This window comes from Capra hircus, chromosome 11, assembly GCF_001704415.2.
Source record: "Capra hircus breed San Clemente chromosome 11, ASM170441v1, whole genome shotgun sequence".
Taxonomy (NCBI): Eukaryota; Metazoa; Chordata; class Mammalia; order Artiodactyla; family Bovidae; genus Capra; species Capra hircus.
The window spans coordinates 45,346,170-45,367,539 of record NC_030818.1 but is presented as its reverse complement, the minus strand read 5'-3'; the positions used below and the strand labels follow the sequence as shown (position 1 = coordinate 45,367,539).

General features: G+C 50.3%; 1 protein-coding gene across 3 annotated transcripts in view; it reads right to left on the bottom strand.

Moving 5' to 3' along the window:
* Positions 4,583-21,370, bottom strand: part of UXS1 (UDP-glucuronate decarboxylase 1) — a 56,694-nt gene continuing 39,906 nt past the window's right edge. For all 3 annotated transcript variants that reach the window (XM_018055320.1, XM_018055321.1, XM_005686658.3), the window contains 8 exons: positions 19,564-19,623; positions 17,864-17,985; positions 14,660-14,779; positions 14,143-14,186; positions 10,707-10,767; positions 9,058-9,115; positions 7,382-7,485; positions 4,583-5,407 (listed from right to left, as the gene is read on the bottom strand). In XM_018055320.1, the coding sequence (XP_017910809.1) occupies positions 5,276-5,407; positions 7,382-7,485; positions 9,058-9,115; positions 10,707-10,767; positions 14,143-14,186; positions 14,660-14,779; positions 17,864-17,985; positions 19,564-19,623 (701 nt within the window). In that variant the 3' untranslated portion in view covers positions 4,583-5,275. The remainder of the gene's footprint in view (positions 5,408-7,381; positions 7,486-9,057; positions 9,116-10,706; positions 10,768-14,142; positions 14,187-14,659; positions 14,780-17,863; positions 17,986-19,563; positions 19,624-21,370) is intronic.

Sequence of the window (21,370 nt, the reverse complement as noted above, 5' to 3'; positions counted from 1 at the left end):
GTGAGCAGTTCCCTTGTTGGAGCGGAAATGGGGCCACGCAGGGGACTAGGGTTGGCGCTCAGGTGGTCTCGGGCAGACCAGCTGAGGTTAGGCGCACACACGCGGGGACGCAAGATGGCAGTTAGAAGCCTTGTTGTCTATTTTAAACATGGCAGTGTGTACATGTTGATCTATCCCTCCTGCCCACCATTTCCTCTTGGTAACTGTAAGTTTCTGTTTCGTAAATAATTTCATTTGTATCCTTTTTTTTTTTGATTCCCCATATAAGCAATAGTATATGATATTTGTCTTTAACTTGCTTCACTTAGTACAATCTAGGTCCATCCATGTTGCTGTAAATGGCACTGTTTCATTCTTTTAATGGCTGAGTAGTATTCCCATGTACACTTTGGACCACATCTTTATGCATCCGCTGTTGATGAATATTTAGGGTGCTTCCATGTCTTCACTGTTGTAAACAGTGCTGCAATGAACATAGGGTTGCATATGTCCTTTTGAATCGTGTTTTTCTCTGGGTTTGCCCAGGAGTGGGATTTGCTGGGTGATATGGTAGCTCTGTTTTTAGTTTCTTAAGGAATCTCCTTACTGTTCTCCATAATGGTTGCACCTATTTACATTACTAACAACAGTGTAGGAGGGTTCCCTTTTCTCCACATCCTCTCCACCATTTATTATTGGTAGACTTTTTCTTTGTTCCAGACTTTAAACTTTCTATTTTGTATTGGGGTATAGCTGATTAACAGTGTCGTGATAGCTTCAGGTGAACAGCGAATGACCTTAGCCGTACATATACATGTATCAATTCTCCTGCAAACTCACCCCCAATCCAGGATGCCACATAACATTGAGCTGAGTTCCCTGTGCTGTACAGTAGATCCTTGTTGGTTATCCATTTTAAGTACAGCATTGTGCACATGCCCATCTCAAACTCCCTATCTCTTCCCCTACCCTTCCCCCGCGCAACCGTAAGTTCCGAGTCTGTAAGTCTGTTTTTACAGTAAGTTCATTTGAATCACCTCTTTCTAGGTTCTAAATATAAGAGATGTCATACGCTACTCCTTCTGTGCTTACTTCACTCGGTATGACCCTCTCTAGGTCCATCCATGTTGCTGCAAATAGCATTGTTTCACTCTTTTAATGGCTGAGTAGTATTCCATTGTGTATGTGTACCACATTTTTATCCATCGCTCTGTTGATGGACACTTAGGCTGCTTCCATGTCTCGGATAATGTAAACAGTGCTGTAACGAACACTGGGGTATGTGTATCCTTTCAGATCATGTTTCTCTCTGGATATATCCCAGGAGTGGAACTGCAGGGTATGTTAGCTCGACTTTTAGTTTTCTATAGAACCGCCCTACTATTCTCCATAGTGGCTGCACCTATTTGCATTCTCAACAGTGCAGGGGGGCCTCCCTTCTTCTCCAGCATTTGTTTGTGGCTTTTTTGATGACAGCCATCCTGGCTGGTGTGAGGTGCTATCTTATTGCAGTTATGTTTGCATTTCTCCAGTAATTAGCGATGTCAACACCTTTTCATGTGCCTCATGGCCATCTGTCTGTCTGTCCTCTTTGGAGAAATGCCTCTTTAGGTTTTCTGTCCATTTTTGAGTGGGTTGTTTTCATGATGTTAAGCATCATGAGCTGTTTGTAAATTCTGGAGACTAATCCTTTTTCAGTCACATCATTTGCAAATATTTTCTCCCAATCTGTGGACGTTTTATTATTTCCTTTGCTGGGCAAAAGCATTTAAGTAAGTCCCATTTGTTTTATTTTTCTATGAGATGGACTGAAAATGATGTTGCTGTGATTAATGTCAGTGTTCTGCCTATATTTTCCTCTAGAAGTTTCAGTGTTTGGTCTCACATTTAGGTTTTTAATAGTTCTGAGCTTATTTTTGTGTATGGAGTTCATATTATTTGCAGACTTTTTCATGACAGCCATTCTGATTGATGAGTTGATTATAGTTTTTATTCACATTTCTCTAATAATTAGCAAGGTTGGGCATCTTTTCACGTGCCTCTTGGCTCTAAGTATGTCTTCTTGGAAAAATGTCTCCTCAGGTCTTTTGCCTCTTTTTTGATGGTGCTTCTCTGGTGGCTCAGACAGTAATTTACCTACAGTGTGGGACACCTGGGTTGGGAAGATCCCCTGGAGAAGGAAATGGCAACCCACTCCAGGATTCTGACCTGGAGAATTCCATAGACAGAAGAGGCTGGTGGCAACAGTCCATGAGGGTGCAAAGAGATGGACATGACTGAGCAACTTTCAAGTCTTTTGCCTAAATCTTTATTTTTTTGAGCCATATGAGCTGTTTGTAAATTTTGGGGATTAATCCTTTGTCAGTTACATCATTTGCAAATAGTCTCTGGCATTCTGTTGGATGGCTTTTCGTCTTGTTTATGGTTTCCTTTGCTGTGCAGAGCTTTTGAATTTAATTAGGTTCCATTTATTTAGTTTTGTTATTTCTATCACTCTAGAAGAGGGATCAAAAAAGATACTGTTGCAATTTACATCAGTGTTCTGCTTATGTTTTCCTCTAAGTTTTATCAATACCCAGTGTCACATTTAGATCTTTAGTCCATTTTGAGTTTATTTTTGTGTTAAAGAGTATTCTAATTTCATTTTTTACATACAGCTGTGCAGTTTTTCCAGCACTGTTTATTGAAGAGACTCTTCATTGTATATTCTTGCCTCATTCATCATAGATTAATTGACCATAGGTGCATGGGTTTATTTCTGGGCTTTTTATCCTGTTCCATTGATTTATATTTCTGCTTTTGTGCCAGTACCATACTGTTTTGATTACTTTGTAGCTTTGTAGTATAGTGTGAAGTCAGAGTGCCTGGTTCCTCCAACTTCATTTTTCTTTCTCAAGATTGCTCTGGCTATTTGGGATCTTTTATATCTCCATACATTGAAAACCACAAAACTGTCACAATTTTTGCTTCAACCATCAAAGGTAACCCAGAAAACTTGAGAAGAGAAAGAAAACCTATTCCATTTACCCATGGTTTTACTTTCCGTGCTCTTCCTTACCGATGTCTCAAGGTTCCATTTTATTGTTTCCTTCTTGTTTAGAGAGCTTTTCTTTAGTCATACTTCTAGGGCAGGTCTGCTGGTGAAAACTTGTTTTACTTCGGAGAATGTCTCATTTCCCCTCCCTTTCTAAAGGATATTTTCACTAGAACTCTGGAATGACAGTTCTTTCAGTCCGCGAGAAACGTGCCACTCACTTCCAGGTCCCCTGGTTTCTGAGGAACTTGCTGCCATTCTGTGTTAAGACATCACCACCTGGAGGAAACGAGTCTTCTCTCTGGCCCATTTTTAGCTTCTTTTCCTCCAGCTCTAGTTTTGAGTCTTACTGTGAGGTCTTGGTGTGGACTCTTTTGGTTTTATCTTATGCTCATCAGCATTTTGAATCTGAGCCTTTACGTGTCTACCAAAGTCAGGAAACTCTCAGCCCTTTTTCTTGGAACATTTTTTTCAGCTCCCCCTTTCTGTCCCTTGTTCTGTGAACATATTCCATGAAAATCATGGGGAAGAAAGTCGAAGGAATTAATCTCAGAAGAGTTCTAGATATTAGCCATAAACAAGGTGAGAGAATTCTGGAGCCTGGGGCTTTGGGGTTCTCCCAAACGCACTACACAGCCGAGCACCATGGAGCTCCATGTCTGCGTGCTTTCCTTGGTGACCCCGGGCACTACCAGTAGTTCCCCAAAAAAGGTGTGTCACTCAGTTCAGGCCAAAATAATGACAACTGAATATAAGAAGCTATCCTCAGTCCTCTCCCTCTCACACCATAACACTCCTACTCTGCATGACAAATACAACAATACCACAGCCTCTCTGTGAGCCCAGAGATTCTGACTGGAAAAACAGGTCTGATTAAAACATACATCCCCAGGAGATTCTGAAGGACAGACAAGCCGAGGTCACCCTGGTAAGTATGGAAACAAGCACGGTGTCCCGAGTCGTGCTTTGATCCCTTTGATGTCTATGCAGGATATGCCACCACCACGCAGCACCAACTGACTCAAAACTGTGTCGCTTTAACTGTCTATGTGTCCTTCCATTTGTTATAATAGGAACTGAGAAAAACCGAACACTAAACTTCGAAAGAATTCTTAGTGAAAGTGGAAGTTCTCAGTTTCTACAGCACAGGTCGGTAATGGCACCTCCTTTTCTCCATCTGGTCTGTGCTCCCAGAGAAGGATACACAGTGATGCTAACTTTGGTACACACAGCAGAGAACACTGTATGCATAGTTTCAGCCCACATCCATGCATCACCTTACATATTATACCAACCTGGATGTTTACAGAACTTTCTTTAAAATCAAATCCATTATTTTTTGTAGCCATTCAATCTTTAACATTAAATTCTCTAATATTTTTCTTAACATTCAAAGATGCACCATGCAAAGTAGAAAACCAACTGTTAAAGTGAGCTTAAATTTTTTTTTTTTTTTTTAGCCTTGCAAGAGCAAGGCCTCAAAAAATTGGGTACACACTCAGAATTGTCCCTCTTAGAAAAATTAGTAAAAGGCAGAAGATTTATATGGTCTGAAGAGAAACCAGAGTATGAGTTTCAATATTTTATTAAAATAGCATATTTAACAACTGTTAACCAAGAATATTAATTTTGTCCCACCCACCCCAACCCCATATGCAGCACAACACAGTAGTGATTTCAAATATCCTTGATCGTGGTAACAAACAGAAACATTTCAAAGTCAAGTTTGCAACTAAAAACTAGACCTTGGAAAAATTCTGCATTAGAAGAAACATCACAGGCTCTCGAGCAGAATTCTTTTCTCTGCCTGAGAATTAATGCAGTATGCCACCCACCTGACATTACTGCTGGTCTGCTTTTTCTCCTCTATGCATAGAATAACGTCTCATTTATAAGTACCCACTTCATAAATAAATCGGCATTTTCACCTCATTTAATGTTCCTTTTCAGCTTCACAAAGAAACCAGTAAATAAAACTGTCGAGGACAGTCACGACATAGGCTCTCGCAGCAAGATAAAAAACTTGAAAAGATGCAGAGATGCACCGACGCTATTTTACATAAAAAGATTTGAAAAAGTGCAAGGCAAAATCTGCAGTTTTTTAGGGGAGTTTTTAGGCACATCCATTTCTTAAAGCAAGCTTCAGTATGAATTCCAGTTTTTTTCTTCATGACACCTGTTTTAGTTAGTCTTTCTTTAAAAAAAAAAATACATCCTGTCAAGTGTGAAATAGGGCATCTATGGTCCCGAAAGGCGAGGTTTTCAGTTATGGCGTGTCCGTCCTTTTTTTATCCTTGCCGGCTTTGGTTTGGGGATGTACTGGTTATTTGCCTGGTACTCAAGTTCTTTCCGGAAGTAGTGGATGGCTTTGTTTAACCCTTCCTCCAGCGGGACCTGTTTTAAAGAGAGGGTGAGGATGAGGGGCAGCCCCCGCCTGCATGGTGCACTGGACCACCAGGTGTGCCCTTCTCCTTCTCAGGAGTCTCCACGGAGGAAGATGCTCAGGAAGGCAGCCAGGTAAGAGCCACACGCCTGACTCTCCTGGGGACACCCACCCTCTGGACCTTCACCCCTGGGGACCTGACACCTTCTGCTCTGTCACCACCCCCATGGCACCCGAAAGCCTCTGCATCATCACCCACCCCTCCGGGGACCTGACACCCTCTTCTCTGTCACAGCCCCACCCCACCCCCTCACCCCAGAAACTGACACCCTCTGCTCTGTCACTCCCAGGGAATCGAAACCATATGCACCTTCACCCCTGGGGACTCTTCACCCTCCGCACAGGGACCCGGGACAACCACTGGGCAGCCTCATAATGTGGAGGCCGCCAGAGCAAACACGGAGCAGGAATCACAGCAGGTGCCCACGTCGTGCAGACACCACGAAGGACAGGGAAGCAGCAGCCCAAGGGCAGCCCACCTGGAGAACCTGGAGGACAGTCAGCCCGGGAAACGGGGGACCCTCACCCCAGGAGGAGGGCAGTCTGCTCAAGGGGCAAGGGACCCACACCCAGGGAGGGGGGGCAACCAACCCGGTGGGGACAGATGAACACACGCTCCGGGGGCGGAGGGGTGGCAGTGAGCCTGGGGAGAACCCAGACCCCAAGGAGAGGACCAGTCAGCCCAGAGAGGACTCACAGCCCAGGAGGGGGGCAGTCAACTAGGGGGAAAGGGGGTAGGGAGGGGGACCCAGGCCCAGAAAGGAGAGCAGTGAGCCCTGGAAGGACAGTCAGCCTGGGGGATAGAGGGACCACAACCCTAAGGGGGCCAGTCAGCTCAGGGGGAGAAGGGGACCCAAACCCCAGGTGGACTCAGTGAACCCGGGGAGATGAGGGGCCCATGCCCCAAGAGAGGGGCAGTCAGCGTGGGAGGACATGGGGACCTTCACCCGAGGAGGGAGGCAGTCAGCCTGGGGGTATGCACTCCTCAGAGATGGGGCACTGAGTCCCGGGGGGACAACCCATGTTCCAGGGAGGGGGGCAGCCTACCAGGAGGAGACAAGGCGAGCTTTGCCCTGGGGCGGGAAGGAGACCTTTGCCCAAGGAGGGGAGCAGTCATGCCCAAGAGCGGTGGGGGACCCAGGTCTCAGGACGGGGTCAGTCATTCCCAGGGTCGGGGGACAGGGGATTCTCATCCCAGGAAAGGGCAGTCAGCCCGGGGAAGACCCAGGCTGCAAGGTGGTGGGCCGTCAGCCTGGCGACTGTGGGACCTTCATCACAGGAAGGGGCATTTAGCCCACAGGGTGTAGTCAGTCCGGTTGGGCCAGTCAGCCAGTGGGATAGGGGACCCACATCCCAGGAGGTAGGCAGTCAGCCTGGGGGACCCTTGCCCCAGGGGGGCAGTCATTCTGGTTGAGGGGGGCCCATGCCATGGGGGGTGGGAGTCAGCCTCTGGAACCTGGGGACACCAGGTTAAGGGCACAGCACTCCTGGCTTGGGGAGCCACACTGGGAGGCCAAAGGCCTTTAAGAGGGCAGGAAAAGCTGGGAGGTCTGCAGTTTTCAGGCTTTGGCTTCTCATTTGCCCACCCTGCTTGACCTTGGATGAGGTCAGACAGGTAACGGACACCAAGTTGGCCTCCCTCACCCATGATACCCTGGCTGAATGGACGGCCAGACCCTGCAGGGCTACTCAGTTCTAAGGCTGCACTGTCGCCCCCTCAGTGAGGCTTTTCAAGTGAAGCCAGCGAAATGAGACCCTCGATAGCAGATGCCCCAAGAGTCCAGGTCACAACCCGTAACGGAGGAGGAAGGACACAGGCCTGGAGAGGACCCTGCCAGGGCCACCCCACTCGGCAGTGCCCGTAAAGGATAAACATGGGGAAAGGCCTTCTCCAGGGGGCAGCGATAGCCCCAACCCCATCTTACCACTGGCTCCCACCCCAGCATCAGCTTTGCTTTCTTGATGTCTGGTTTCCTTTTCTGGGGGTCATCCTGGGCTTCAGAAAGAAACTGAATTTCACTCCCACTGCCTGAATTTAAGAAGAAGAAAAAAACAGAATCAGGAACCACTGAGGTGTGATTTTTATACACCTGCACAGGAACACAGATGCAAGTCAAGTCCCACCTGCACAGGAACAGATGCAGACGGTGTGATGTGTCCAAGTCTTCTCGCTCTGACTCCACAGGCCTGAGCCACCCTGAGGTGGGTGAGTGGGCAGGCCCCACACTGACCACCACCCTCAGCCAATATGGCCCACTGCCCACACTCCAGATGCGCCGACGAGCCATCCTCCAGGCATGAACACCCTACCAGAGCCCCTCGCCTGCAGTCAGGCCACCTAATAAGCAGCATGCAGGGGAGTGAACGTGGGCCAGCCCTGGCCAACACCTTACATGGGCCTGCCCACCGACACCCTACAAGAGCCACCCTGAGCCTACACAAAGATGTCCATCCACCCTGGACAGACCACATGCAGAAGGACGGGAGCCTGGCCGGTCCAGCTTCCTTGCTGGGCCCACACCCTGCCAGCCAGCGGAATGAAGCCATCCCAGCGACTGTTGGCCAGGCCTGCAGAGGGAGTTCCCACTCCAGAATCTGGAGTGAATAAAACAGCTGCTGTCTGAAGCCACTGGTGTTTGGGGCTGTGTGTCACACAGCCATCCTCCTGGGATTTAGACAAACTTCTCCACTTCAGCGTGAGCACGACTCTGAAGATCTGGTCATGTGCAGGCTCTGCTCCGGGACATGTGGGCAGGTCTGTGGGTCTGCGTTTCTCACAAGATGGTGATGAAGCTGCTGGCTGAAGGGCCTAACTCAGGGTGCCAGGGCCCGGGGTCCAAGGTGAGCTTCACCACTGGGGAAGGGTGGACAGACCCCCAGTGGAGACGCCAGGGAAGAATGTAAACAGAGGCTACTGAGATTTCTGTCTTAGGAAGACTATCCCCTGTCCTGTCCGACTGTCCAGGCCCACATCTTGCTCACGCAGTTTAGCCAAACCCATTCCAATCTGGTTGTGTCTGAAACTCTGATTTCCTGATCGACTGTGGGAAGCAGACTCTCCTGAGACAGGCTCCTGGGAGCCCCAGGATACCTGTGACAAAGGGCAGCCCACGGACAGCTGGAAATACACAAACTGCTCGTGGCTTAAGAGCACACCCTCTCTGGAGCCACTCCCAGCATCCACACCGCCTGCCCGCTCGGCCAGGCCTGCACACGGGACCTAAAGCTGGCCACTAGACTCTGTCAGGAGCACACAGGCCAGCGCTGCCCTCCTGCTCCCTGCAGTCCTGTGCTCGTCATGGCCAGCATGTGGCACCAGTCAGCGGTCACCAGTGCAGAAATGCTGACCATGTCACATCTCAGGCACCGGGGACAACTGGACATTCCCTCTACACAAAGACCTGATGTCACCATAGGGACCCAAGCCAGCCCCTTCCCCTTCACCTTCCCATTACTTAAAGCATCTCAAAACAGTGGGGCGCTCCTGACCCAGTTCTGCTTCCCATCTAATTCAGTCAGCGAGTGTTAACCATGCACTGTCCAGACAAGGTGTTACTAACTGACAGGCCAGCTTCACTCAGGGAGGCCCCGTTCTACTCACCAACGAGGTTTTTGATGAGCTGAGCAAATTCTAGGATGGTGTGTTCTTCTGGGTTCCCCTGAGGAGGAGAGGGTCTCTGGTTAGCAGTGTCGATGCAACAGGACGCCACCACCCACGTCCTCCGGGGTGCCTGCAGGCTCACGAAGTCACTGGACTCCCACCTCCATGAGGGTTCCGCAGGAGGCACAGCACAGCTGGGGGCTACACTATGCCTGTCCCCGCCTTGGCCTTGGTCGGGGCCAGCTAATGGGGACATATTCCCTGGTCCAGGTACGCGATGGTGTCCAGGAGCAAAGGTTCCGTAACCGCAGTGTTGCTAGGCAGGAAAGCCTGGTTCTGCCAGCAGGTTCCCCCGGGACACTCGATACCATGATGGGGCACCATGCTCACCACCTCAGTAGTGAAGACCCCTGAGCTCAGACACAAAGCCCAGAAACAAAATGTATTCAGAGATGTGGGCTGCAGGCAGCCAGCAGGAGAGACAGGACGTGGCTGAAGGTGAGCTGACTTCTGGGGGGCTTGAGGAAAATCATTTTCTCCTTCTCTTCCTCCCCTATACCTTCTAGCAGCCTTAGCTCCTTCCGTTGCTAGTCCTGCTCACCCCATTACGACAGACCACTATGAAGTCTGGCAGTTGAATGTCCTAAGTACTCTTTGTTCTCAATCTCCTAATTTCCTCTGAAGCAAGAAGATGACAGAGGCAGGCACGGTTTTTTTTGTTTAACTGCTAACTCATGTCCGACTCTTTGCGAATCCTGGACTGCAGCCCACCAGGCTCCTCTGTCCATGGGATTTTGCAAGCAAGAATGCTGGAGAGGGTGGTTATTTCCTTCTCTAGGGGACATTCCCAAATCAGGGATTGAACCAGCATCTCCTGAATTAGCAGGCAGGTTCTTTACCACTGAGCCACTGGGGAAGCCCCTGGTACCATAAATACATGGAGATTTTCTGCCAGCAAGAACCAAACACGAGCTGTTCTGTAGAGAAGCATATCTTCTGGCATAAGGGGTGAAAGGCTGGAGGAGACAGCAGGATAAACCACCTCCCAACCCTTCCAGGAGTGTCTGGGGCTACAGGAAGCCAGACATAAAGCTGTCTAAGGCGGGTCTGGGCCACCCGCAGCCCTGACAAGGGAGGGAAACCATCCTAATCCTTCACTTTCTATGTCCCTGGAAAGCGAGCTTTATAGACTAGCTGCGGGAAAAGAAGGGGATGACAGAGGACATGGTTGGATGACATCACTGACTCACATGAGTTTGAGCAAACTCTGGGAGACAGTGAATGACAGGGAAGCCTGGCATGTACAGTCCACTGGGTCACAAAGAGTCAGACATGACTGAACTACTGGACAACAAAACTGCACGATACATGATGGAGAAAAGATATACTAACACCCCCACAACCAGAAGAGGCTTTGTGAGCTCCAAGACCTGGCCTCCAGGTGGATGGAGTCAGGTTAGTGTTTATTATGCGGTTCATCCATCTGTTGTAGACACCTTACATCTTGGCAAACTCCTGTTTCATTCTGTTCTGTGATTTTTCCTCTAGTGCTGGTTAAGTGGCAAACAGGCGCATGGGCTAAGCTTGCTGACAGCAAGTGAACCACAGCAGGAACTGGACTGCTAAGTGGGCAGTGGGGATGGACTCACCAGGTTGACGGGGCTGCTGACGTTGCTGTTCATGAGTGCCACAAGGCCATTTACCAGGTCACTGGAAAAGAGGGGAGGCCACTCAGGCGCCCGCTGATGCCCACAGGTGTGGTGCATCAGACACAGGCCACCTCCCGGGAGGAGAGATGGGACATCAGAGTAAAATCCTGCACGACAGAGGGCGTGGAGGATGCTCAAGTATTCTAGGAGACAAGGTAGTGTTAGGGAGCTGCCTTCTGTGGGCAGGTGTAGGCAGACGACTGGACAGGATGGGTGCTGAGACATGGGGCTGAGTCCTCTAAGCTGTGTATTTCTGAAACTGTTTAACAATTAAAAAGTAAAAGTAGACACACATCCAAAAGAGATGGTGTTTATGCAAGTTTCTGAGGAAAGACGATGTTTAACGTGAACCTAGGTAGTTGGCCCATACGGAAAAGCAGATGATTAAAAAAAAAAAAAAACAAGCTCCCCTGCAAAAAAAAAAAAAACAAAAAACAAAAAACAAAAAACTCCAGTATGTGAGTCCTATACTGACAAGCCAGATAAAGCAGACAACCCTGAGCATTAAAACGAGTTCCCTAGCGCTCTGGGCCTCACCTCCACCCCAGAGCCCTCGGATCCCAGAGGGGACGGTCGGGGTGTCTAGATGCTGCCAATGGACCGTGAGCGACTGGGCCATGATGCGGACTGTGAGGAGGCAAACTTCCCCTTACCAAGGTTTGCTTCTTATTTATAGAACCATTAAAGAGTGGTTTTGTCAAAAAAAAAAAAAAAAAAAGTGCCTTTGTAAAAATGACACCTCAGTGCTACGTAAGCACAGGCTAAGGCACTCCCCAAGCTGTGTTTCTGATGAGGCTGTGGGGGTTCTGCACACGCAGCCACTGGGAGCCTCTCCTTCCTCCTCCATCACAACCAGTAAGGAGCACGTTACTGTGCTTACCTCCGAAAGAACACCTTCATTTCCCCCTCTCCTTTAAATCAAGGGGAAAAAAAATCAGGGGGGGGGGTTGCTATTTAGCAAACACGATTTTCTAGGATCTTGTTTACAACCAGTGGGTGTTTTGGGAACATGCCTGAAGTCCACTCTGCTCTTGCAGATCAAGCACAGATGCAGATAGACACTCGGTGACCCAGGATGTTTCCTCTCTGCTAGAAACGAACACAGGCCCCTCCATCACTATGGCGGTAGTGACCACATCCCAACTCCCCCTCTGATGACACACGTCTCTGCCTATTTGGAATGAAATTGAAAGCTGCTGTTCAGTAGCATCCATGGGTTTTTAACACTGAAATGGAGGGGGAGTGATCCCCATACTAAGCTGGAAGGTGATAGCATCATGCAATCATTCGGTGGAGGTGGAGATGAGGCATGCATCTTTTATGCAACAAACCATCCACTTCTAAGGTCAGAGTTGCATAGATTATATCCATTTAACCTGAAGTTCTTTTAAAGTGTCATTTTGACAAAGCTACTTTTTAAGACAACACTGCATTGCCTCTGTGATGGGGTGAGGATGCAATCTGCCTACGAGAGCACCAGGCACAGACAGGACAAGACATCGGCGCACAGGCCACCCTGAGACCCCAACAGTCACTCAGAGACTGTGCCATGCTGCTTCAAGGCAACCGTGGATTTTGGAAATGGGTAACTTAGTTCAGCAATGCAAGGTCCCGACACTGTGCCTTTTGATTAGTAACTGTGAAGTAGAAGAGTCTCAGTTTCTATAAACTAGCTTATTTAAAACAGCCTAGCCCTGGTGAGCTGACCATCTTGGCCAAGCCTTGAACAAGGTAGAGTGGAGGCCAGGGAAGCTCGTTCCCCAAGTTTGGGGAGGTCGGGGAAGCCTCATGTATCAGGGCCCAGTGACCCCAGAAGCAAGACCAGCAGACAGCAAAGCCCCATGAAGAGATATTCTGCCCAGAAGGTCCCCAGAAACACTCCAGTGACCGCATCAAGGTCTCTAAAACACCAGACACTGGTGTCTGGTCAGTAAGGGGCACATAGGCTGTACAGGGTGGGCAGCAAGGCGTGTCCTGTCCTGGCTGGGACAGAATGCAACCCACGTATCACGTAATGCTTAAAAGACTTTAACCATCAGCAAAAAAAAAGCACCTGAGAGGCTACTTTAAATGATTTCATATCTGATTGATGCCTTTGAAATAAGAATGTGTTTTGATTGATGTCTTGTTTACTGTACAGACTCTGGAATATTCCACGAGGTGGTATGGCTGGAGGAGTCTGGGAGCCTTGATGAGGCTGTTGGAGGAGATTCAATGTGACTAAGATGCCAAGATCCCTGAGAAGTGCGCAGAGGGGTGGGGGGTGGGATGGAGATGTTTCACTAAAGCAGGTGGTATCTGATGCAGACACACCCCTCCCCCCAGCAGTCCCCACACTGACACAGACCTCGCCCATTCCCTCAGCGTGCATGGCTCTGGGGTCAAGTGCCCTGACCTGGAAACAGGCTGCTAGGTTGTGCTCAAATCCCTTCTTAGAATATTTGGGCAACAAAGTGGGCCAGTGACAAGATGGTCTCAGGCACTTTGCCCTCCTGGCCAACATACTAACAGGTGTGAGAAAAAAACACTGCTCATTATATACATTTACTCACAACGTTCCTCTGGACTAAATGTGAAAACTCACAAACACTTGCATGGGAAAAAAAAAAATCTACAGTGGTTACATGTTTAATTTTTTCTCTCTTTTAAGCCAGGCAAAAGTTAGGGTGACTCCCTGGGCCGGGGTGGGGCTGGTGGCTACCTGCCTCCACTTCCCCTGACAGCACCCCCGGGGTGGCCACAGGGCACCAGGAATGGCGTTTCCTAGTGCACAAGGTACCAAAACACACAACTAGCATGTGCCCAGTGATTCAGGACACCACAGAACGATGCAGGACTCACCACCTCCTGGCACGTGGGAGAACAGTCTGGAAGATGTAACTGCTCACACAGTAACTCTTAGAACCTAGACTGCACTGTAAAACTTGTCACCAACCAAACTGGCTGACAAAAAAGCTAGATTTAGGAGGATGACCTAGAAAATGTAAATATTACCTGCAAGATAATTCAACAAAGTTATTAAAAATGCCTTTAACTGCGTGTAGTTTTGACACCACACTCCTTGACAATACGACACTCGGCCTTATCTTTCCCTCAATGATGACGATCTCGTCCACCCAGGAGGCCGTGTCCACAGGGTCTGATTCCAACATCTGCGAGCCTGCTGGATGCAGAGGCCAGCGCCTCACCAGGCTGACCTGGAGCCCCCGGGTGGCCGGCAGGGCCGGTGGGTCTGCCGACCAGACACTAGGGGGCAGCAAGGGACCAGCACGTCTGACCTCCGCTCACAGAGATCCCAGGCACCCACGGAGGAGCAGAGCAATCAGTCCCGCCAGAGGCGGAGCAGCTCAGATGGGAGCTGCGCCCGGAGTCTTACCTGACGTACTGGAAGGCCCTCGTCTGCGATCCAGATCCGTACACCTGCGGGGAGATGACAGTGAGGGTCCTGAAACCGCAGACAGGGACCTCAACCCTGATGCCCTCGGGATCCAGAGGCTGCGGCTCCAGGCCCTGCCAGGTCACGTGGGAGAGGGTCCAGCCCCCATGGATGACACCCCAGGGTCCTACTGTGGGAAGGCCGCCACCAGACCTGGAACCTCCCCCAGAGGCACCTTGAGGGGCCCTGAGTACAGAGACACCCCTCCCAGGGGGAGCGGCCAAAAGCATGTAGAGGGGTCTTCACAGGCAGACCCTGCGCCCAAGGCACCAGGGTGTCTGTGGCTGGGGACAGGGTAACCTGAGCCCGTCCTCAGTCACAGCTCCCAAAGGCTCCCTCCCTCCCTCCCTCCGAGGGCAGCAGGGACATGGGACTCAGGGCCAGCTCCCCTGGATGGGACGCCCTTACTCCGAGCCCCCCCAGAAAACATCCCCACGCCCGCCTGCTGGCCACGCACTGTGAGCGGCTCCCCCTGCAGAGCCTGCAGGATGAAGTTGCTGACCACCCGGCCATCATTCATGTGCATTCGGGGCCCGAAGGTGTTGAAGATCCTGGCCACACGCACTTCCACGCCCTCCTGCAACAGAGAGAATGTGAGCCCCATGCCTCGTGGCTGCTCCTTCTGGATACAGGGGTCTTGCCCTGCACACACGGGATGTGTGTGCTCTGTAATTAAGCCTGGAGTCTGCAGAGTCACCCCAAACTCACAGGAGCCCCTGTGAGTGAGCCCCTGATGTGAACACACTGCAGAAACCCGAGGCAGTTAATCGGGGCAAGAGGAAATGATGGGTGTACATTTTTTGCCCCAGGAAATAAGTATCTATTTTCTCAACAAGCATCATGCTATGCATCTATTTCCCAATCTCTTTCACATAGTTTTGTGTAAATTCATCACTCAACAGATTTAAACGTCAGTGAATGTTTAACAGCTGATTTGAAGGAAAGTAAGACAGCACTTTGTCCTGGGAAAGGACCACACTGTACCTACATCCCCTCTGTTCTGCTGAAAAACTCATCTGTTTAGTGAAAAAACAGACCACCTAGCACCTGATACAAGCGATCAGCTCAACGCCTGGGAAGATACACGCTTAACACTGATCACAGCAATGGGAGTCCCACGTGGTGAGATTGTACAACCTTCACTCTCTTCTGCATGTTGTTTCCAACGTTCCTATATTTTCATTACAATAAACATCTATTACTTCTGTAATTGGGGAAAACACACTTTCAAACATGTAATCAGGAAAGTATGTATTTTTTAAACCCCCAAAGCCTTCTGCAAACTATTAATTTCACAGGCTGCTTTGTCAGTGATAACTGTTTCTATCACCTGCTCTGAAACAGTGAACTCTTAGAGCAACCCACCAGACAACAGACATGTGTCTCCTGGACCGAAGGGCCCCCCACCAGGAGTAAGTGAGGGCTGTGGAGAGTGGGGACCCACACATGCCCCCAACCCACAGGGCAGGCCTCGCGGGGGGGCACTTCTAGACAGCTGGGACGCACTGCTCACCTGGGCAGACACAAGTCCTGGGGCAAGTGTGCTGACCAGAACCCACAAGTTACTTGGCACTGTTGGCTCAGACCCCAGTGTCACAAAAACTGCTGAGCCTGTGTCCATGGGCAACTCCTAGACTGGACACCAAGACAGGGATCAGTCTGTACAATGTCCCCAGGGGGATGCCCACTGTCACCCTGCCTGCCACGTGACTTCTGCACACAGGCAACATCATCTGCTTGGGTTCTCGGTGGGCAGCCCTGGCAGGCGGCATCTGCAGCAGATGCGTTGGGCAGTGAGTGACACCTTCTGAGGGCCACCACCCAAAGGACTCCCAGTAGGTACATTACTGTACAGATTTTCAAGAGAGTGTGACTCTCTCAAGACCTGTGTGTGGGCCACAGGTCCTGGCATACAGTCAGTGCTCAATAAATGCTGGCTATGCTGCTACTAAATACCCTTAGTTATTATGAGCTCATCTCTTAATATGTACACTTACAACATTAAGTTACACTACTAATTTTTTAACAAAAACTGCAAGTTCAACAAAAATGACCTATTTGTGCACCATCTTTATTTAGCTCCGAAAAGCCAAGAAATACTCCCACAGACTGAACACAAAAGAAAACAGCCTACAGTCTACAAACTTACCACACAATAAAGTGTAATTATGCCCCCTCACGCACTTGAGTTAGTGTTCTTAGGCACCAATACACAGAGGCTGTTCCTGGGAGAGACCAGTTTAACTTTTGGTGTCAAAATATTCTGGGCTCAAAAATGATACAGGTAGCACTGACATAACTACACTACCCTGTAAAACAGGCGGCCAGCGGGGAGCTGCTGTCCAGCACAGGGGGCTCAGCTCCGTGCTCTGCGATGGCCTGGAGGGGTGGGGTGGGTGCTGAGGTGAGGTGAGAGAGCCTCAAGAGGGAGGGGATATATGTACACGTAAGGCTGATTCACGTTACTGTACGGCAGACACCAACACAAGACTGTAAAGCAATTATACTCCAATTTTAAAAAAAGATGATATAGGTATGTCTTTTCTAAAACTGATTAAAATAAATGAATAATACAAGAGAAACTTTGAAAGCGATTAGTTCTGCCAAGAAATATGAAATATGCAGAAAAATGTAAATACCTACATCAGCACAAGGTTGTTCTGTGGGTCTTCAACACTTGTAAACATTAAAAATATAAGGGAAAAAAGGCTCTGGTAATTGCACCCCCCCCCCTCAAAAAGAAACAAGTGTTCAGGGCCTCCCAGCCCAGCCCTGAGTTCTTGGCACTGGGTACCCAGGAAGCGCCCACCCCACTTTGCACAAAGCCCATGGCCAACTGAGCTCCAAATGGGCCAGGATGATGAACCCTCAATCCAAGGCCGCTCCCAGGATGGACGCCTGCTAGTCTCTCAGTCCTCAGAGCTCTCAGTCTCAGAGGTCTTGTCTCTCAGTCCGAGAGAGAGAGGCCTCTCTGTCACAGAGGCCTGCCCTGAAAACACCTGGCCACAGTCATCTACCTACATGTCCCTCCAGTAAAGAGTATGTCAGCGAGGACCCCAGAGCTGATCAAGCACAACGGATGGCCTGGACATCTCTTTGGTGTCTGCACAGCCTTCAGGTGGGTGGGACACGACCGGTGAGCAACAGCTCACGGCCCAGGGCAGACAGCGGGAAGCCAGGTGGGAACCCAGACCCCCACTCCTCAGCTGGGAGTGAGCAAATCCATAACACGGAAAGATCCATGGGCAGGCCGCAGCATGGGGTGACTAAGGAGGCAGGGACTCAGAGGGTGAACAACAATCCCTGAAGATGCCCACGTAAAAGCAAAAATGAAGTATACCCACTAGATAACAGAAAGAGAAGTAAAAAGTTTAAAAAAAAAAAAGTGTCCACCGACCCAGAGGCCTTGGGAAAAGCGAAGCACTTATTATTAACTGCTGATGGGCGGTTAGTCATAAAGCTCATCCAGCCACGCTGGGGTCTTCAAAACCCAAGGCTTCATCCCCAGAAATCATTTTTAAGAGAGACATGGGAAAGGCTGCTGACAGCACCGTTAATTTACGACAGTGGGGAACCGGGGAATCCGTCCCTGGACAGGGTCAACCACAGTCAACTGTACTCGATCCAGCAGTGACCTGTCTACACCACCAGCCCCCGATACCTGCTTCATGTAGGCATAGCACATGGTCTCGGCGACTCGCTTCCCTTCGTCATAGCAGGCTCGGGGTCCTATGGGATTCACGTGGCCCCAGTAATCCTCGGTTTGTGGGTGGACTTCAGGGTCTGCGGGAGAGCGGGGGATGGCGGTGGAAGAGGAAGTGCTTTCAGAACCTCCCTTTGTTCAAGTTCACATGTTTTACAGACAATGGATAATGATGATGCAAAAGGGAGTTTGGGAAAGACCAGGATAAGCATCTCACCTGGAAAGACACCTATCAGAGGGGATTTGGGATTTCTGCTAAGGGCGTGGCAGGCTGGACACCCACAGAGAGGCCCTGAATGCCACAGAGGACCAACAGAAAAGGGTGGGCACAGACACCTGCTCCTCGGCTGGCACCCGTGGAGAGGAAATGCCAGAGGTTCAGAGGGGGTGCCAGCTTCACCCCCTCACAAAGCCGCTTTGCTACTACAACAGTGAGGGTGCAGGGACACATCATCTCAAACCCGTCCCCCCTTCAGCATGGGGGGCCGGCAGACCAGACGGGGTTGCCTGCAGGCACCACTGCTGGAGCAGACCCGGGGACCTCTGAGAGTCACCCTAACATCACTCACAAGCTGACGTCAGAGGCGAGATGCTAAGTGAGGGTAGTAGGGGGTGGTGGAAAAGACGTCCAGGGCAGGATAGGGACCATCAGGGCACTGAGACAGGAACAAGGACACAGCCTTGCTGCCTCTGGGACACATGCTACAAAGGGCCTCCTGGTACCGCGTGGGGACCTGCCAAGCTCTGCAGAGTCCAGAGGCGGGAAGCACAGGGACACAAGGTCCCCACCTCTCAATGCCCCTTCCTGGAGCTGGTGGGAGGAGGGCGCTGCCTGGACGTCAGAGTTGTGAAGGTGTTCTGCCTTGCCAGTGGAGGCAAAGAGCAGAGCTGCGTCATCAGAACTGCGGCTTCTATGATTTTTTTCACTTGGTTCCCTTATTTATTTTTTTAAAAGGCATCTCTTCCCACATTGCCCTCTTACTTCCTGGCAGTGACAGCAACGCCTGGAGAAAATCACACTGCATTAGCATCTGGCTTCTGCTGCATCCACTAACTGGTTCTCCAGAACCCTGTGCCTGTGGGCAAGGGTGGGCAGGAGCCCCTGAGTGGACAGGGCCCTCAGCCCCATCTGAACACTTATATCCTCAAGGTTTAGGGCGGGGAGGGCAAAGCAGGCGCCAGGGTTTTCTAGCTCCACCTACTTAAGGCTCTCTCAGAAGCTACCCTAAAACAGCGGAGGCAACCAGCACACATTTGTCTCCCCACCATCTGTCTCCTAATCCCTGAGCTTTCAGGGTTTGGAGAGCGGAGGGGGTGGGGGGTGAGGCTGCTTTCACTGAAGAGCAAACCCTCTGGCTGAACCAGCAAAACCTCCGTGATCTGACTCCTGAGGTGCCTCTGGAGCAAAGACACTTCTGCGGATTTTTAAGTGGCTGCTGCCTGTTGGCAAGGTGACATAACCCAGTCCTGGTAGGGGAGGTCCTGCAGCAGAAGAAGAAGGCTCATCCCACCCGGAGGAGGGAACCCCCTAGTCGCTGCCCTCTGGAGAGGAACAGCCAGGAGGGCCTTTTGGAAACAAGTCTAGACTCACTGGTCCCTTTTTCCTCCTGCTGTGACAGGAGCCAGCTGTCCAGGGGGCTGGCCTGATGCCCACTCACCTCCGTACACCTCTGAGGTGGAGGCCAGGAGTAGACGGGCTCCAACTCGCTTTGCCAGCCCTGCAGAAACATGACAGGACACCGTCAGCTTCAAGGATCAAAGAAAACACAAACGCACAGGCAATTCAAGGAATGTTTTCATACAAATGGTATCTGGTCATCCGTGCATTGTACGTTATCCACTCTTACTGCATCTACTTTGGAATCTAAATTCAAACTGTAAGAAAAGCACAAATGAACTCCCAGAAACACAGCAGTTAGCTGGACACGTGTAACTGTAAACAGGGCCAAATGCATGGTCTGTGGGCTTTATTATAAGGTATGACTTGGGGAATTTTATAAAGATCCCTTCATCTGAACATAGTAACCAGCACTCCATCAGGTAACTACCCCCACCCGCGTAGGCAGAGGGCAAGGTCCTTCGAACCCTGGCTGCCACTCTCTCCCTGATGGTCAGCCTTCTATCCTCTGCTCCCCACGTGCCCTGGGCACCTCCCACTGTGCCCAAGACCATCTCCTGTTCAGGCACCTCTGCCCCACTCCCTCCTTCCTTTGAGGTCCAGCTTCCGCAGTATCTTCTCCAAAGCAACTGGCCATGTCCATGTCTAGCTCTGACCCCTTTCCGCCTTCACCCCTCCCAGCAAGAATGGACTAGAGCATTGTCACCTGCCATGCTCAGGTCAAGCTCTAAGACAGCAGCCCCCAGCCTTTTTGGCACCAGGGGTCGGTTTAATGGAAGACAATTATTCCAAAGACGCGGCGGGGGTGGGGGGATGGTCTGGGGACAATTCAAGCACATCACATTTATTGTGTACTTTATTTCTATTATTATTACACTGTGATATACAGTAAAATGATGACACACTCCGCCAGGTGCAGCTTAGCTGTCACTTGCTACTCACTGGCAGGGTTCTGACATGAGTACGCAGCTGATTTATTTGGGTCTCTGCAGTCACACCTCTCTGCTAGTGATACTCTGTAACTGCAGCCACTCCCTGGCACTAGCATCACCGCCTCAGCTCCACCTGAATCAACAGGCAGTAGAGTCTCGTAAGGGGCTCTCAACCTAGGCTCCTTGCATGTGCCGTTCACACTGGGGTTCATGAGCCTATGAGAATCTAATGCTGCCCCTGACCTGACAGGAGGCAGAGCTCAAGCAGAAATGAGAGTGATGGGGAGCGGCTGTAAATACAGATGAAGCTTCACTCACTGCTCACCTCCTGCTGTGCAGCCCGGTTCCTAACAGGTCATGGACCAGTACCTGGGGCCCCTGCTCTAAGGCCATTTCAAGGCATCAGCTTTGGGAACCTCTCCATCCGCCGTGGTCGCCAAGTCCCCGACTGTAAGCCTCATCTGACCTACCCCCCGTCAGCGGACAGGAGGGAGCATCCTGTAACAGGTGGGAGGACGGTCATCTTTCTAAACATCGTGAGCATGGTAGCTGTTTCTGCACTGCCTCCAGCTCCACGTGGAGGCAGGGTGGGGGGCTGGAGAGAGTTGGGGGCAGGTGCGTGCAGTGCTAAGAACAGGGGCATCTCCACCAGGTGACCTCACAGTCAGGACACCAGTGCCCTGAGTTAGAGAAAGCGTCCTCCACCTTCTGCAGAGCCTGCTGCCCCAAAGGTTTTGTCTAGCAGACCATGCTCCCCTCCCTGCTGCCCTTTTATCAAACTGAAATGCAGGGCTATTTCCCAAACCCAGTTACAGAATCTGCTTTAAATATTCCATAATTAAATCCACTTTTCACTTGACATTTAAAGAAGTGGTTCCTGTCTTCACTTTGCACCTAATCAAAACCCTTGGTTCT